This window comes from Gobio gobio (assembly GCF_949357685.1).
Source record: "Gobio gobio genome assembly, chromosome: 1".
Lineage (NCBI taxonomy): Eukaryota > Metazoa > Chordata > Actinopteri > Cypriniformes > Gobionidae > Gobio > Gobio gobio.
The window spans coordinates 40,539,734-40,557,258 of record NC_137097.1 but is presented as its reverse complement, the minus strand read 5'-3'; the positions used below and the strand labels follow the sequence as shown (position 1 = coordinate 40,557,258).

Genomic DNA, 17,525 nt, shown 5'->3' with positions numbered 1-17,525 from the left:
TGTGGGCCTGTCCTTAATCGCCACAGAGACCGTCTGCTGCCTTGTTGATACTGCCAATAAACATATCACCCATCATGCCCCTGGAGCAGGCGTGAGATTTATGAGTTGAAAGGCCGTCAGCAAGGTTCGGGGCAGACTAGGTCATGTCAGCCAGGACTTTATGATCTGTTTGACTTAGCGGAGGGCAATCAGCGAAATGTCCATCCAAGGAAATAATGGAACAGGGGACCGATACGGAAATTAAATGGGCCGGGGCCATGAAATCATGAATAATAATAGGTGTTTATGCAAAATTTCTTTGGAGTATTATTATTGATGTCTCTGTGGGTGGTAATGGGAAAACAACTCATGTTGGACCACCTCATTTAGTCCAAGAATAATTTTAGAAGGAAGCTGCATAATATTAGATTTCTTTCTGCTTTTATAATAACCATTTTGTGTCATTCTGTTATTTATTTGTAGGTCACACTCATTTTTCATGTAATGTTTTCCTGCACATTAGAATGAGAATAGCCTCATATTTATTTATTGTGGTTAATAAAAAAAAATTGTAAATAGTTTTCAATTTAGATTATCATAAATTTTGTATGATTGCATGGCAGGAGGTCTACAATTGATCTTAAGGTACTCTCATAAATATTTACGTATAAATTCTCTAGAAATACACTTACTATTTTTTTAACCCCGAACACAGTTAAATCTGTTCTTAAAGTTTAACAGATTTACTTTAGAATTATCCTAATTATGTTACCCAAATAAGAACATACATTCTCGATTTTGTTTTGTAATTCATTCATCAGTAATGGAATAACTTTCAATAAAAAATTTAATCAATCAATTTCCCATAAAAAGTTTTCCAAGCAACATTTCTGTTAAAGTGTCTATTGTATTTTAATGCAGGATTTCTTAATTCTAACGGTACGTTTACACAACACTGATGTACTAAAAACTGAAACGTTTTTCCTTTGCTTTTTTCACGTACAGACAACTGCGTTGTCAAAACAACCCCCGCTCACAAGGATCTGTGAAGACGGCTAAAAACACTAAAAAAACACTAAAAACATTACGCGCCTACTGAACACGTAATACGCATATGCATGACGTCACTGCTTTCACAAAAACATTTTTATCTTACACAAAGACGCTAATGGTATCGTTTTCAAAAACTAGCACTCTCGGACCAGTTTTCAAAAGTTTGCATTTTCAGGCCCGCAAAAACGCAGTTGTCGTGTGAAATTAATGGCCAAAATACATCAAAAGTTTACATTTTTTTGTTGAAAATGGTGTTGTGTAAACGGCCCCTAATTTTATTTGTACTTTTCAAAAGTTGAGTCAGCAAGATTTTTTTATGTTTTTTTCTCTTGCATGCATTTATTTAATATAATATTTAATTATTTAATATTTGATATATTTATTTAAAGCATTATGAATCAGTGAGTCGATTCAGCGGTTTGGATCGCCAAAGTCACATGATTTCAGCAGTTTGGTGGTTTGACACGTAATCCGAATCATAATTCGACTCGCTGATTCATAACGCTTCGAAGCTTCATGATGCCGTGTTTTGAAATCGGTCATCACTATAGAAGTCGTTATTTAGTGTTTTTTTTCCGCACAAAAACTATTCTCGCGGCTTCATAAAGTTATTGTAGAACCACTGTAGTGAGATGGACTTTGTAACGACATCTTTAGTACCTTTTATGGGTCTTGAGAGTATAAAGTGCCATTGTGCCAATGGAGGCCTTTCAGAGCCATCGGATTTCAACTAAAATATCTTCATTTGTGTTCCGAAGATGAACGGAGGTCTTACGTGTGTCGAACGACATGAGGGTAAGTAATTAATGACAGAATTTACATTTTTGGGTGAACTAACCCTTTAATTTGTTAACTTCTAGACTAAGAATTAATACACAATTTTTTTAGGAAGAAACAGAAGGTGAAAGAGAAGAACACGCCAGATGAATCTTACTGATACAAGGAGCGATGGGTGATCTGCTTTGCTGGTATCCTTTAGCGCAGCGGTTGCAGGTGATGCCAGTCACACCATCTTTGCATGGACACTGTCCAGTCGTCTGGTTACAGGTCTTACCAGCTGCACCAACCGGATGACAATCACAGGCTGAAGAGAAAACATAAAAACAGTGGTTACTCATGGAGTATTTTAAGGATCTAGTGACTCATATTTGCCCGATTTTACACGCAGCCCTGGTCTATTATTGTTGTGGAACCGTTGTGTTCAGGTAACTGTTTGTGTAATGTGGGCAGCCACTCCATTGTTTTTAAAAGTCCCCGTTTTGGTCTGTGTACACTGAAACGCAATCCCAGAGTTTTCAATCTAAAACGGGGTCTGCAGCGTTTTCAAAAGTCTCCGTTTTCGAGGTCCGAAAATGCCAGAGTTATGTAGATGACAGGCATAACCGTAGCAGTTATGGGTTTTAAAATGAAAATGCACTAGTGAAAATGGGGTTACCGCTCTGTTGAAATTAGTTCAGTGAAAGAATTGTCGAATAATTCAAAATGGTGAACTGGTTTTGAGCTATTCATTCTTTTTTTTTGAAGTACCATCATTTGTTTGGGAATCAGATTACATGTCATGCTGTATGTTTTTGATTTCTAAAAAAACGTCTTAAGACTCATTCGTTTGGGAACCAGACTAAACTATGTTTTTGATTCAGTAAAAAGAATTGGCGGAGTCATTTGTTTGGCAATGACTGAGGCTTCAATGGTTGCATTGTATGTTTTGAATCATTAAAAATAACCGGTCATAAAGAGTCATTTGTTTGGGAACCAATTGAATCTACACATATCACACTGTATGTTTTTGATTCACTAAAAAGAACTGGCTCATTTGTTGGTGAATCAGACTACACTAGTTGTGCTCTATGTTTTAGACTCAGTAAAAATAATTGGTTCATAATAATCAGTTGTTTGTGAATGAGGCTATTGGTTGCGCTTTATGTTTTGCATGTTATCCACTAAAAAGGCAACTCTATAAAAATAAATTATTTTGCAGTTCACTGTCTTTAATTGCATTGCATTCAATACAGACTTCAAACACACATTTGCAACTCCGGTAAAATATTTTTTTCTGTTGCAAGGCGTAGAAGATTTCAAGGCGGATGAGCGCAAGGTTATGCCTGGGTTATGCCCCTTAAAATGATATAGAAAGTCTGGTACTTTACTTTGCCGTATCACAAACCAGAAACTTTTGAAATAAATTTGTGGGGTTTTATGAACAGTTATGGCCCACACCTGTGTGCACGGACTAGGTCTGGATCCTGTCCAGAGTGTGTATGTGGAAATGGTGGATACCCGCTGTGTGGAGTCAACAGACCTGTCATATGTCTGTGTATGCGTTAATACTTTTCGTGATCTGACATAGCGCTGTCATCCGCATAGGCCGAGCACCTTCTGATCAAGTTTCCAATGTAAAGACTTTTGGCAACGAATAACCCTCACAAATAAAGGCTGAATAATGTTCACATTAATGACGGAACGGCCTGTACTTCAAAGGTGCTCTGGCGAAGCTGTTAGTCGAGACCATCACACGTTAAAATGTGAGAATTTCTTTGTGTGCTCACACTGCCAAACGTTTACCATAAAGCTGCTTGTTTGAAGTCTCTACTTAACTCTTCCCATCAGGCCTTCAGCCGTTTTTATGTAGCCAGGGATTAATTTGGAAATTATATGAAGTGGTCCAGCCGTAGTGAGAGCTAAAGTTCTTGGGACTAGAAAAATGTGATGAATATTAGAAGTCACTTCTTGAATTAGTAACAAAGGCAATTGTTCGTCTCAGATTTATGTCTGCCCTGGAGAAGCTGTACACAGTCTCAGCAGTGCCAGAACAGAAATGGTTGTTCTGAAGAGACGAGTCATTGCGTCGTTAATCATGTGGCTTTTTTTCTCTGTGTGAGTTTTATGCAACCTCATAAGTGACTGATCTGGAACACACTAAATACTGTAGGCACTTGTTCAAGCGTCTGTCTGTCTGTCTGTCTATCTATCTATCTGATGGTCGTTCTATCCATCCGTCCGTCCATCCATCCATCTACCTAGCTCTGTCTGTTTATCTGTCTGTCTATCTGTCTATCTGATTGAGAAAACTGACTGTAGAAGAAATTTCAAGAAACATTTCAGAATGCAAGGTGTTAATTCAGGTTGCGTAGTATTTTAGTAAAGTATTTGCATTCACATTCATTAGGGAATACGTCTTGGGCCTTAGCATTTGGCTTAAGAGAAGAGAATGCACTCTGCATATTTTTTTCTGAATAGAAAGCACACATGGAAGAATTGTAGAAACCATACTTTGAGAACTAAAAACACATTTAAGACCAGTGTTTTATCAGTTTCATTTGGATTGGATTGCTTTCGCTATTCCCCATCACTGATGATTTAGCTGATGTTAATAAATGCTACACAAAGTGGTGGGATGCTTTGAATTTCAATGTCCACTTAACATTCGGTTAAAAGCAGCTACAGTTCTGCACTTAAGCCACCCACCAACCAGCTCACCGCCTGCTGAATTACGACACCGCTCTTACGCCTTCACAGACGACCCTACAACTCTGCAGCACATAATCTAAACCAGAGCTACAAATAATTCAGCAGTAGTAAGAAGAGATGCTGGGGAAATGAGTGTGGGGCAATGCAGCATAGACTATAAGTTATCATGGCTGTTGAAAACCCCTCTTCGTGTTTAAAGGAACAGTTCTGTCATCATTTCTTTACACTTCACACTTAATGATGCAAATTACATCACTCGGACGGTGCACGAATTCGGATGGCCGAAGTATACTTTGGGCTTTATGTTGTTCCAAATAATATTTATGTTGTGCTAAAGGAAAGAGTTTTTTTCTTTCAGGTTGCTCATGCAATTGCAATGAATGGGGACTAAGTCTTTTAAACTTCAAAAAGGATGCAAAAGCACTAAGCCATATAGTGATTTCAGTTTTATTTTGATTAGTTGAGCAGCCCTAGTCAAAATAATGATGAGGCTGAGCAAATAGTGACAGAACTTTTATTTTTGTATGAACTTATCCTTTAAAAACAAAGATGAGAGAAAAAAATGGCGTAGTGCTGGTGGGTGACATGATGTTTACTCTGTACTCGATGAGGAATGAAGCTGTTAATCTGCGATATAAAGCATGTGGTGTTCCAGACTGCCACTGACAATGGATCTGGTTTTGGGTCTGATTTGTCTCGGTAGGTGCTCTGCCTTCTTGATATTTACAAGCAATATTCCTTTCTTTTCCAAACGACCCCCAATAGAATTTCCGTAAGCTCTGAACACTGCTGGCACGATGTTGCATTTACCATCCAAAATAAGCACAATGAGATGGTTGGCTGACACGAACAATAAATACGGCAGCCCGCTACACGACGTCACGATGTTGAGAAGTTTGTCACCTGAGACGAGTGAAGCAATGGTGACTGGAACTCCTCAGCATTTCCCGGACAAGCCTTGACTGTACCGGCCATATTCTGTATGTTAAGGTCATTACAAGAAGCTACTTTTGTAAAACTAGTTTCCCCATATCCCTCGCGTCTGGCCTCCAAGCATCCCATATATAGCCCGAGTAAATGTTTTGGCTGGCAGGGGAAAGCTGTTCAAAACCATTTGTAACCTCCCCTGAATAAAATGCATTCCTCTTGTGATAACACACAGCAATGTCAATGTAACATGGGCAGTGTTTTCCATCCATCACATCTGCACATTAGAACCCGACAGGCCGCAAAAAATTAAGCTACCCCAGTGATTGGGTTAGCAGCCTCTCATATCAATTATGCTGCGGTTTGTTGAAGCTTTCAGTCCGTCAAACTCTGGGTCCGCTAGTCAGATGAGAATACAAGTTATCTTGGCTTAAGGTGGGAAATATGCAATAGCAAAGAATGTTTTGTGAGTGAATGGACTGTGGGAACACGGGGGACTGACATTGTGAAATTCATCTGTGGACCAACCGTGGATAAAATCCATGCATTTAAAACTATACAGCCACCTTGGGATGTCTGATTTCGCAAGGCTGTGAACGGATTTCATATTTTATACGAAAACTATATATTTTCAAGCATTTATATGGACTTCATTCAACTGTATGCCCATCTTGTTTCTCATTTCATGTCCACAATCAGGCCCTGTTGCAAAAGTTACATAAGTGACATACGAACTTATTGCAAGTGTGCCATATGAATAATGCTCCTCATGTGAAGAGCATGGGAGATTACACTCACAATTGATTCCAACAGTGTACATCAATAGCATTAGCATTAGTTTGCCAAGACAATTTCCAAATACTCTAATAAATATTGCAATATACATTACAATATTTTTGGCATTAAAACATTATTTATAACCAACATTTCTCTATTCTATCCATCTTGAATGGTTCTCCACAAGCTTTGCACAATGCATTGCTGCCAAAATAAGGCAATCATGCTGCCGTACCTTTTGAAACTGCATTAATTCACATTGGGAGTGTGCCCATGATGCTTTAAAATGCTGCCCACATAGGCAGCTCACAGTATATTTGAACAGAACCTTACAGTCCATCTGACCTCTAAGTATGAGCATGAGGTTAGAGGTCTGCATTCCCACGGCTCTCCCACGGGACCCGATTAGTTTTCTCGCGGCGCGGGAGTACATTTCCAAATCAAAGACGGTAGCGGTCGGTAACTCTGGTGTACTTTGGACGGGAGCGGCCGGTTTGACAATAGCCCGTCCGCTCCCGACATCTTTTGACAACATATTCGCGCTTGAACTTGAAGTGAACAAAACTTTCTACAATGGTGGCCTTCACACAGTTCCCAGTTCCCTGCCCTGAATCTGGCAATATATGTTCTTTCCATCCCGTCCACGAGAGCACCTTCAGAGAGAACATTCAACCTTTGTGGTTGGATTTTGGAGGAGAGACATTCTGTAATGAAACTGTCGTCGGTCAGCGACATTCTGTTCTTGCATGTTAAAAAAATATTTCATTTTGCAGTAGCATTAGCATTAGCCGACAGTTTTCGTTTATTTGTATTTTTGGCAGATGTCGTATTTTACATTTTTACGGTGTTAACTGTATCATAAGATGACAAAAATAACAAATACAATTATTGTATAGCCAACATTTTATATTTGTTATCCCAGTAACTCTTTCATTAGGGGAAATTTAAATCTGGAAACAAGTTTTAAATTTAGCGGGACCGGTCGGGTTGGGAAGAAAATCATTCTAAGCGGTAAGCGGGTGAACACAGAGTGAATTTTAAGCGGGAGGGTGCGGAATAGAACCGTCAGTCCCGCGCAGACCTCTACATGAGGTCTAGATCATGTGCATAATCTTTGGTGCCTTTACATTTATTTTTCTTTCACGGGTAAGTGAATAATTGGCTGGTTTCGCTATTATTGTTAATATGCTCTGTTGTCCCAAATTCCATGGCAGTCCTCCTTGTCTGCTTGGCCTGTGCTCATTTTCCAGGGAAACCCCATTATACAAACACTGTCCTATTCAAATCTCTTTCAGCTCAAAGTCATTAGAGTTCTGTAAATCATGAGGCAATCAAATAAAATGTAATATAAAAGAACCTGGGGCATATTTCAATATTTGTTCAGTTTAATTCCAAACCTAAATGATTAGACTTCGTTATGTAGTTGATCCGCAAAATACGTTTATCTGCTCTCTTATTCCGATCCTGGTTTCCCTGCCTATTGTGGGCATTGAGATCACTAGTTGTCTTTATTCGATGACTGTTCTGATGTGTGGTGTGACAAAGCTGAAAGACAGAATACAGAAGGTGCTTCTATATCAGAACTCTTTTCTCTCATACGATAAGTAACCCCCCGCCTTAAAGCAGCAAGTTTCATATAAAAAGCACAAAGTGCTGCAGCTTCTGTCAGAATATAAGGAGGCATGACATGCTCTGCTGGGGAGTCGATAAGAATAATAAGAAAAGCTACAAGATACAGTTCTTTCTCAAGACGCCCTGTTTATAATGTCTGTCGTGCAAGCTCTAAAACGCCCCCGGCGTTACAAGTGTATTATTGTTCCCTCAGACCGTTTGCACTGAAACAGATCCTCTCACAGGTTGGCCGGAGGACTGTTTATCCCAGTGCATCTGGAGAATGGCTGCTTCTATATTCAGACCATCAAGAGAGAGGTTGCTTCATGGGCACAGCATACCACTTCACAGTCCTTTCAAATGGACAAACGTGCTGAATGATCTGGATGATTGACTGATCATGGTTTGTTCAGAGATTGTGTTTAACCATCACAGACTACTGCTTCTCCACCACCAAGAATCCCGTTTTAGGGAGTGGAACTGGGCTTTATTTTCATGCTGCCGCCGCTATGCTCTCGTTCACCCATGGTGTTCAACTAGGTCTGGTAGCTCAGTGCTGCTGTGACATAAGCAATAGCGCCGCCACTGACACCGCTTTGCTCTCACTCACTCATAACGGCTACAGAAAAATGTTCAGTTCTCTTATGTCTGTTTCTCACGTCTCCCTGCTCGTTGCGGGCGATGGGAACAGTACACACAAGACACAACAGAATCACAGCTCCTCCTCCAGCTCTTCCTCTAGAATAGAGGGTATGCACGTGACGTCACCGTCGGCCGGAGTGACTGCAGTTATGGCAAAAAGACTTGTGAATGCCACAAAAAAACACAAAACACCTCTAAAATGGGAAAGAGCTTTGAGATTGACTGTACAAATATATTTTACAAGAATTCTGAGATATATTTTTACAGACTGCGCTAAGCTACAGAAAAGAGAAGCAAATGGATCACTGAAATTCACAGAAACAACGTGACTCCAGACAGAGAAACAAGGATTTGCCGTTATCATTTTGTGTCAATGTGTTGAATTTTGGGGTAAAATCATAACCTATATATTGTATTGTTATATATTGTGTTGATTGTAAGTCATCAATTAAATATGTACCATCTTATATTCTGCATAATTGGGTGTTTTTAAATAAATACTGACAAAAACGATATAAGTTTTAGAGCTGGACGATATGAGGACATATATAATATTAATATAAGTGATCGCCCGGATTTAGACCTACCCTATATTGTATTTATATAAAGCATTCACAGGCAAATTTGCTTCATGTATTTCCCTGGCGATGAAATCAGGCTCATATAAAAGTCAGGTAATACGATTCCTCGCTGCATGTCAATATCCATGGATCACTGGATCTTTGGTAAGGTGTAAGGAGCACCATATTGAGTCCAACCTTTAGTTTACGCTGATAATAGTATGTTTCCCTCGCGTTTTCACAGTTTCCCCTATTAAATCAAGTCATAAAGCAGCTCTTTTGGGGCGTGTTCTGGCGGGAAAGTGACGTCAATGCATACACTCAATAGAGTGTCAGCTACTGACGAAGTGTCGAGATATCCAAACTCGAAAGGGAACGTCTCTGGCTACGTACCTAACATAACCTTGGTTCCCTGAGAGGAGGGAACAAGACATAGTTACAGTACATACGCCTGCCAATGGCGTTCAAGCACAAGAAATGGAGGCTGGCTCTATTAGAGCATAAGGCGACGCTGAATATCATTCCCTCAGAGTCTTTGGACTGAAGCAGAGCGTAGCTGGCAAAAACTCTGAGGGAATAATATTCAGCGTCGCTTTATGCTCTAATAGAGCCTGCCTCCATTTCGTGTGCTTGAACGCCATTGGCAGGCAAATTCTCACCTGCGAGATTTCATAGGGCTTCAGTATTCTTTGAGAAAAGGTCTTTCCCCCTTGTGTCAGCTCCTGACGCAATGTCTCATTCCCTCCTCTCAGGGAACCAAGTTACGTTCTGTAACCCCATTTCCTTCCGTTTCCCCCCTCCGTTTGGCCTAAAACACTGTGTTTGTGGTCATCCAGTTTGAAATGTTGACTACAAAGTCAGCTTTTTTAGATTTCCCATCACGGCGTTCTCTCTGTATTTACGATTCTTTGCAACCTTTAGGAAACCAAAAGTAACTCACTCCAGGGAACAATACAAGTCGGGACCATTATGACTAAAAGTTTGCTAAGAACTATTTCCTACTAACACAAGGCAGTAGACCTATTTGACTCTGGTCAAGCGTATCCATAGCAGACTGGTGGGAGTGGTCATTTTCTCTAGTCAGACAGCAAAGCAACAATCCCATGGGGCAGTCGTGGCCTAATGGTTAGAGAGTCGGACTTGTAACCGGAAGGTTGCGGGTTTGAGTCTCAGGTCCGGCAGGAATTGTAGGTGGGGGGAAGTACCAGCACTCTCCTCCACCCTCAATACCATGACTGAGGTGAGACCCTTGAGCAAGGCACTGCTCCCCGGGCGCCGCAGCAATATGGCTGCCCACTGCTCCGGGTGTGCGTTCACTACTATGTGTGTGCACTTGGATGGGTTAAATGCAGAGCACAAATTCCAAGTCGCCACGCGTCCCTTCACTTCACTTCATAACATTTACCATATCATTTATTAATGCTATGAACAATCAAAATGCTCAGTAAACAGCATTGGAATGTTTTGCTCTCTTTTAGACTGTTTAGGCTCCAGGGTTTTTGCTGTGTAAATGATTGCTTACCTTTGCAGGCTCGTCTGTGTGAGATGGCCTTGGTTATGTCTCTGTAGTAGCCCTCTTTACAGTAGTGGCAGTGCCGTCCTGCTGTGTTGTGTCTACAGTTGAGACAGACTCCTCCACTCCTGCGGCCCGATAGCTTATACAGCTCCATGTTGAAGCGGCAGCGGCGGGCATGAAGATTACAGTGACAGGCTTTGGAAGAGATGGACATTGGGAAGATAAAACAAGAAAGATATGTTTAGTGCCAGCTGTTGAATTATCACAAATACATTACCATGTCTGTTTCTGTTTCCTTTTGAGAGCTTTAACCGACAGGAAATTGCCCTAGTAAAGGACAAATGACATAGGACAAATGAGATATCACATTTCCACAATTTTACTGTAAAATACCCATGGCGTACGTTTTCACCCTCACAGAGTATCATATATTTTAGTGAACAATCATACAATAGCTTTATTGGCGTTGTATTTTTCGGGGTGTACGACTTCTGGCAATGTGGTATCTGAATCTGATGTGATGTGAAATGATTTAGGCGGTGTTTCCTGTCCCCTGGTGATCATAGAAGACCCTTAACACAGTAAGTGAGAGTGGAGGCCAGAATCATCTAGACATTTGACTAGTATCCTGAGAGAGCTTTATTATTTTAATGACATCATTGGATCTCTGGGCTTCCGTCCATTTACAACGTTTCGTTAAGAGACAATGGCTTCATAAAACTACTCAATCCAGATTGCGCATACACACACACACACCTGCCCATAGCTTTGACCTCTAACCTTTACTGGCAAATGGAGTTCAAGCTTCATCTATCTACTACAGGGGTTGGACAATGAAATTGAAACACTGGCCAATAGTGTTGGAGGTTTCACGCCTATATTTGCACGGCTTGGTGGCCAATCTTCACTGATTTCACATTCCATCAGCAAGAGCAGATTGTGAAGGTTGAATTAGCAGAGCAATAGCACAGCTGCACTTAAAACATTGCAATCCACACAACATAAAGTGAGACATATCAGAGTTCAGAAGAGGACAAATTGTTGGTGAGCGACGCACTGGCTCATCTGTGACCAGGACAGCAAGTCTTTCCCTCCACGTAGGACAAACCATATCCAACAGGACTAACTGTTGACGCAAGAGGAAGCTGTCTGAAAGGGATGTATCCCCAAAACAAATGTAACCACAGCTGCCCAAATCACTGCAGAATTAAATGCTCGTCTCGACTCTCCTGCTTCCACCAAAACTGTTCATTGTGAGCTTCAAAGAGTTGATATTCATGGTTGGGCTGCTATAGCCAAACCTTTGGTCTCTCATGCCAATGCCAAACGTCGATTTCAATGCAGCCAGCAGAGGAAATCTTGGACTGTGCCCAACAAGATCGATCTTGAATATCTACAACCTTTTGTTTCTGCTGCCCAGAGTGAAGCCTGGGGTGGATCAGTGATGGTTTGGGCTGCAATATCATGGCATTTCCTACTGTGCTTGATGAGTGTACTACCGATCCATTCTGGAGGACCATTTGCACCTAATGGTTCAAACATGGTACCCTGAAGAGTGTGCCGTGTATCAGCATGATAATGCACCAATACACACAGCAACACTTGTGATAGAATGGTTTGATTAACATGAACTGCACAGTCACATTCACCAGATCGAAATATTTTTGAGCCACTTTGGGGTATTTTGGAGGAGCAAGTCAGAAAACATTTTCCTCCTCCAACATCACGTAGTGATCTGGCCACTGTTCTGGAAGAGGAATGGCTCAAAATCCCTCTTACCGCTGTGAAGGACTGTATCTTACTGTACTCTTACCGCTGTATCTGTCATTCCCAAGATGAACTGATGCTGTATAGAGTGGTGCAGGTATGACAGCACTTTGCAGGCCAAAACACGGAAGCGAATTAGCATTTTAGCACTTTTGGTTCCATTGTCCCGAAGTCAATGTTTTTTTGAATGGGATTTTGTTAAATGGCTGAAACAAGGCTTGTGTTGAACACAAGCTCAAGACACTGTTTACTTTATGACATAAAATACATCAGTGTTATCTCACTCATGATTTTTTTTATCATGTTACGTGTCTTATCTCAAAGTTTTGAGATAAAAACTGAAAGAGTTGTCAGAAGCTGCGTGATGGGGACGATGAAGTCGAGCGACAGTGGTGTAGTGCATTTATATCCTAAATTTAGCCTTTTACTTCTGGAGACAGCATTTAGGCTTCAAAATTCATAAAAGTTGTGTTCATCTGTGTGAATTATCTTGATGGACAAAACTAAGTATCATAAATGTTTGTTGATCACAGAGCTTGTTTTTTTTGCGATAATCCAAAAGTCTATGGGAAAATCCTACTGGGATTTTCTCGAGGGATCCAGTGTGATTCTAACTGCTGGTTGGTCTACAAAGTGACGCCACACCTGCACCACTCTATTGGCGACAAAAGGAGGCCTTACACCATACTAATCAATTATTGTGGTCTAAAACCACCTATCTATCTATCTATCTATCTATCTATCTATCTATCTATCTATCTATCTATCTATCTATCTATCTATCTATCTATCTATCTATCTATCTATCTATCTATCTATCTATCTATCTATCTATCTATCTATCTATCTATCTATCTATCTATCTATCTATCTATCTATCTATCTATCTATCTATCTATCTATCTATCTATCATCTGATTGATATAGAACAGAGATGGGCAACTCCATCCCTGATATACAGTATATAAATTGAAATTACCACAAAAAAGAAGCCATAAACGTACTGCAACACAGATGCTGCAGCCACCCTCACACCTGCTGAGTGTGACTAAATAGGGACATGGACTGTCTTACACAAAAGAAGTGCTAAGCAGCTGTCATGTTTTATCCTGCCGACACCTAGAACACTTCAACCACTCAGCATGGTGATAACATATACCAGGCCATGGCTATCTCTCTCTCTCACAATCTTCCATGCTACTTCTAGTGACAAAATTTTCACAGCACATTTAAAAAAACAACAGTGTGCTCATACTGTTCAAGTCAAATAAGTTCTGAATTGAGGTCTCCATATTGACATAATTTTTTGTGACTTTTTCAGCTGGAAAAACACATTTGATATTGTAACAGTAAATGAGATTTGAAATTAATTGCCCTCCTTGCACCAGCTCCAGGGCACTTCTTTTTTCCCAGTTCTCTGAAAAGAATGAACATGTTTTCCATTATTATACCTTAATTTATTATGATTTTATTTGCGCCAAAAAATGTCCTCACACTCAAAAGATCTGTGTAATGTTTGTCAAAATATTGTGTGCACATTAAATCTCTTGCTTTTACTCTGTTCTCTTGTGATAGGATCACAATATCGTTACAAATATGTCACAATATCAGTTAATCAGACATCGAGGAGATGATGTATTATTGATTACCTAAACTAGTTGGAAATGGAAGAGGTCTGTTACATTTGTCATTCATCCAGGCACACCAAGTTACTTTTTGCATGTGAATGACATTCAGCCAAGCATGGCTCCATTATTCACAACAGAGACCAGCTCCTCTCACTACGGAAGCCTTGCAGGGTTTTGGGGTGAATGACTGGTAATCCTCTGAGAACTGAAAATCTGAAGCAAGAGGTGTAGAAATCAGGCAAATTATCAGACTAAACTCAGATGGTACAAGCATGGTTAAATGAACTGAATCCTGCCATTAATGTTACCACTGAGTGCTTCCAAATGGTGCATGTGGGCCAAAGAGTGCAGATAAATTGGTTAAAAAAGACAAGTCATCAGTGTTTGCACATGCTTTAAGAAGTTCCCAGAGTTTTGTATGGATATGTGTGTGTACTATACTAAATACCCCTTACTGTACATTTTACAACACCAGCTGCTTTAAGAGCTTAAACTAGTACTTTTATTTTTGGAAAGTTGCAAAGGTTCCAGGAGAATGATTGTACAATAATGAATCATATCTATCTGGAATGCTTTTGATGTCCTAAGATAAATGTACGCTCATAGGAAAAAGAGAGTTACTTACTCATGAGTCACTCATAATCTGTGACTAATAGAATGAGATTGAGAGTTGAGAATAAGTATTTGTGTGGAAAGAAGTGGATGTAGAGTCTCAGTGTTTCAATTCAACGACTTTGTCACTAGATTAGCGACTTTTCACACACCTTTAACGATTGGACATTCGGCTAATAATATTGAAATACAGTATGTGAGCACAGATTAGGGGGGGGAAACAGAAGCAAGTGCCGACAGTTGGCATATGACATCATCTAGCGAATTTTTGAGCAGGCTTTAGCTACTTTCCATTGAAAATAGACTTTTTCATTCCGTCAGAAATAATAGTCAACAGTTCCGTTTGATGTAGGTATAAAACACATAATTTGAGTTGCTACCAGCTATATGAGTAGCTTTGGAGCTTTTGGGGTAAAATAAACCAGGTTTGCACATAGCTAATTTGCTGTTTTTCCTGTAGCAAGCAATTTTTTTTCCAATGAGTGGCAGTGGCAGTTACACAACCAAACCCTACATTGTTTTTAAATGCCTGAGCTGAGGGAATAATCAAACACTCACCTCAACGGTCCTCTCCTCTCTCCCTTTTTCTCTCTCTCTCTCTCTCTCTCTCTCTCTCTCTCTCTCTCTCTCTCTCTCTCTCTCTCTCTCTCTCTCTCTCTCTCTCTCTCTCTCTCTCATATAGAGCTGGAAAGTTTGAATCATTCTAGAGTCGATTAATCCTGAATGAATCTCTCTCATACTTTGCGATGTCTGATTCATTCTAGTGAAACAATTACGGTAATCCTAAACGAATCTCTCTCTCTCATACTTTGCACTGATCCATTCTAGTGCATGGGTCTTCAACTGGGGGTCCGCGACCCCTAAGGGATCTGCCATTTATTTGATCACAAATAATTTTTTGATAAATTAAAATTCAAATATAAGCATCCTGAAACGAAAGCAGAGCACCCTCTGCTGATTCTGTAATAGTATAATATTATTGGCGAAACAGATTTGGCAAACATTGCGTTCGAGTTTGCGCTCGTCAAACCCGTGACTTCCCACCCGTGAACTCGTACCTGATCGATGTACTCCCCGTTTATAAGCTCTGACGTCATATAGCCCGCGAAAAACAACAATGGCAGCCCCTACGTATGCTGTGTTTAAGCGAGGAGTAAGCACCTTTGGTGATATTAATGGTTTTAAATGAGCATGAGCCTGTCTGTACGTCCGCCATGCTTGTTTACATCTAGCTACCACAATTCCTTGCGCTCATACAGTTTGGCGTGACTTTTCCTGGAACGCTACAAAGTCTTGAGTCGTGGTTTGAAGTTATCTTACGTGCTCAAAAACCTGTCTGGAATGCAGCATCATGAGATCTGCTCGATCTCGTGAATTCTCTCTTTAACAAAGACAAAATGTAAGTAAGAGAATCATTATTCAGTGTAGACAACTTTACTGATTTTGATGGAACGCTGTGAGATCGCGAACTGAGATGAGTGACAGCTTAATTGTGATTGTAAAGTGAGCGCTCTTTCGAGGCTATATAGCTATAATCCATTGAATAAAAGTATTGTTTTTCGTCTGATTATGTGTGATTCACTCACTCTCGAAATTGCCATTGTCAGTGATAACTGGCACAGGACAAAATTGTGGCATGTCAAAATAAATACATGATGTAAATGCAGAGTAATAGATTAATAAATATTCCTATCTGTCTGTCTGTCTGTCTGTCTGTCTGTCTGTCTGTCTGTCTAATAGCCTAGCTCTAGTGATCTGATTCTTAATTGTCCATCTCACAGTAAAATTAAAATTAAAAGTTAAATACAGTCATGCGTGCAACAACAATAATGTGCATAGTTCTGATATCTTAACATAATATAACTTATTCTTAATCATAATATATTTAGTTTCTATTAATATTGAAGGCTAAATGCTTGTAGCTCTGTTTGACACATTTTGTATCGGTGGTCCCTGCTCCATGTCTCTATATCGCCTAAGCAAAGGGTCCTTGCCCTGAAAAAGGTTTAAGACCCCTGTTCTAGTGAATTGGCTAATTCTGAATGTATCTCTCTCTCTCTCTCTCTCTCTCTCTGTCTCTCATACTTTGCTGTCTGATTCATTCTAGTGAATCGATTAATCCTAAATGAATCTCAATTTCAATTTCAAATTAACTTTATTATGACTGTGTATCACAATGTTGCCAAAGCATTAACATATTATAAATAATAAAAAAAAAAAAAACATATATACTGTATTTATGTAAAGATCATGTCAATCAAATCCATCTAAATAAGTGAATAAATGAAGCAGGTCTCTAGTCTGAGATAACTGTTTCTAACATTGTGATTGGCTAACACATATTGTGCAGCTAGTGTGCTCACATCTTCTCCAAGCATGAAGGGCATTTTCTCAGTTCAATGAATGATGGAATCAGTGTTTCAAATCTGGCCAGAAATGTTTCTCTTACATCGTGATATTTAGTACAGATGAGTAGAAGTTCTCATCCTCTATTTGCTGTAGATCACAGTGTACCCGCTGTTCTCTCTGTCCATGTTTGTCTATGTCTTCCTCTCTCTATTTCTAGATCATGGTCACTTAATCTGTATTTTGAGAGGATTTGTCTTTCTTTCAAATTTTTAATAGATAATTGGCAAATTTAGTGGTCTATTTAGGATCTCAATGTTCAACGGGTACAAGCCTAATTCAGCCCTGCAGACTTAATTCTGTGAACCCCTAAAATGTTTTTGGCAATTTCCAATTGCAGTTTTTCTACTGAAGTTTTATCTCTCTCATACTTTGCAGTGTCTTTTTCATTCTAGTGAATCAACTAATCCTGAACGAATCTCTCTCTCTCATACTTTGAGCTGTCTGATTCAGTCTAGCGAATCGATTAATCCTAAACAAATCTTTTTTTTTATTAAACATTACAAAACATCAAAGTATTAAAGCAATACAGATAGACATGAAAACTACAAAACAAAAAAGACAAAAAGATACACAGAC

The 17,525-nt window shown here is 39.7% G+C and overlaps 1 protein-coding gene across 2 annotated transcripts in view; it reads right to left on the bottom strand.

The window, feature by feature from the left end:
* The window catches only part of ntn1b (netrin 1b), a 73,291-nt gene that overhangs the window by 28,990 nt on the left and 26,776 nt on the right, over positions 1–17,525 (bottom strand). For both annotated transcript variants that reach the window (XM_079829712.1, XM_079829711.1), the window contains exons 3-4: positions 10,540–10,728; positions 1,967–2,116 (exon numbers count right to left, since the gene is read on the bottom strand). In XM_079829712.1, the coding sequence (XP_079685838.1) occupies positions 1,967–2,116; positions 10,540–10,728 (339 nt within the window). The remainder of the gene's footprint in view (positions 1–1,966; positions 2,117–10,539; positions 10,729–17,525) is intronic.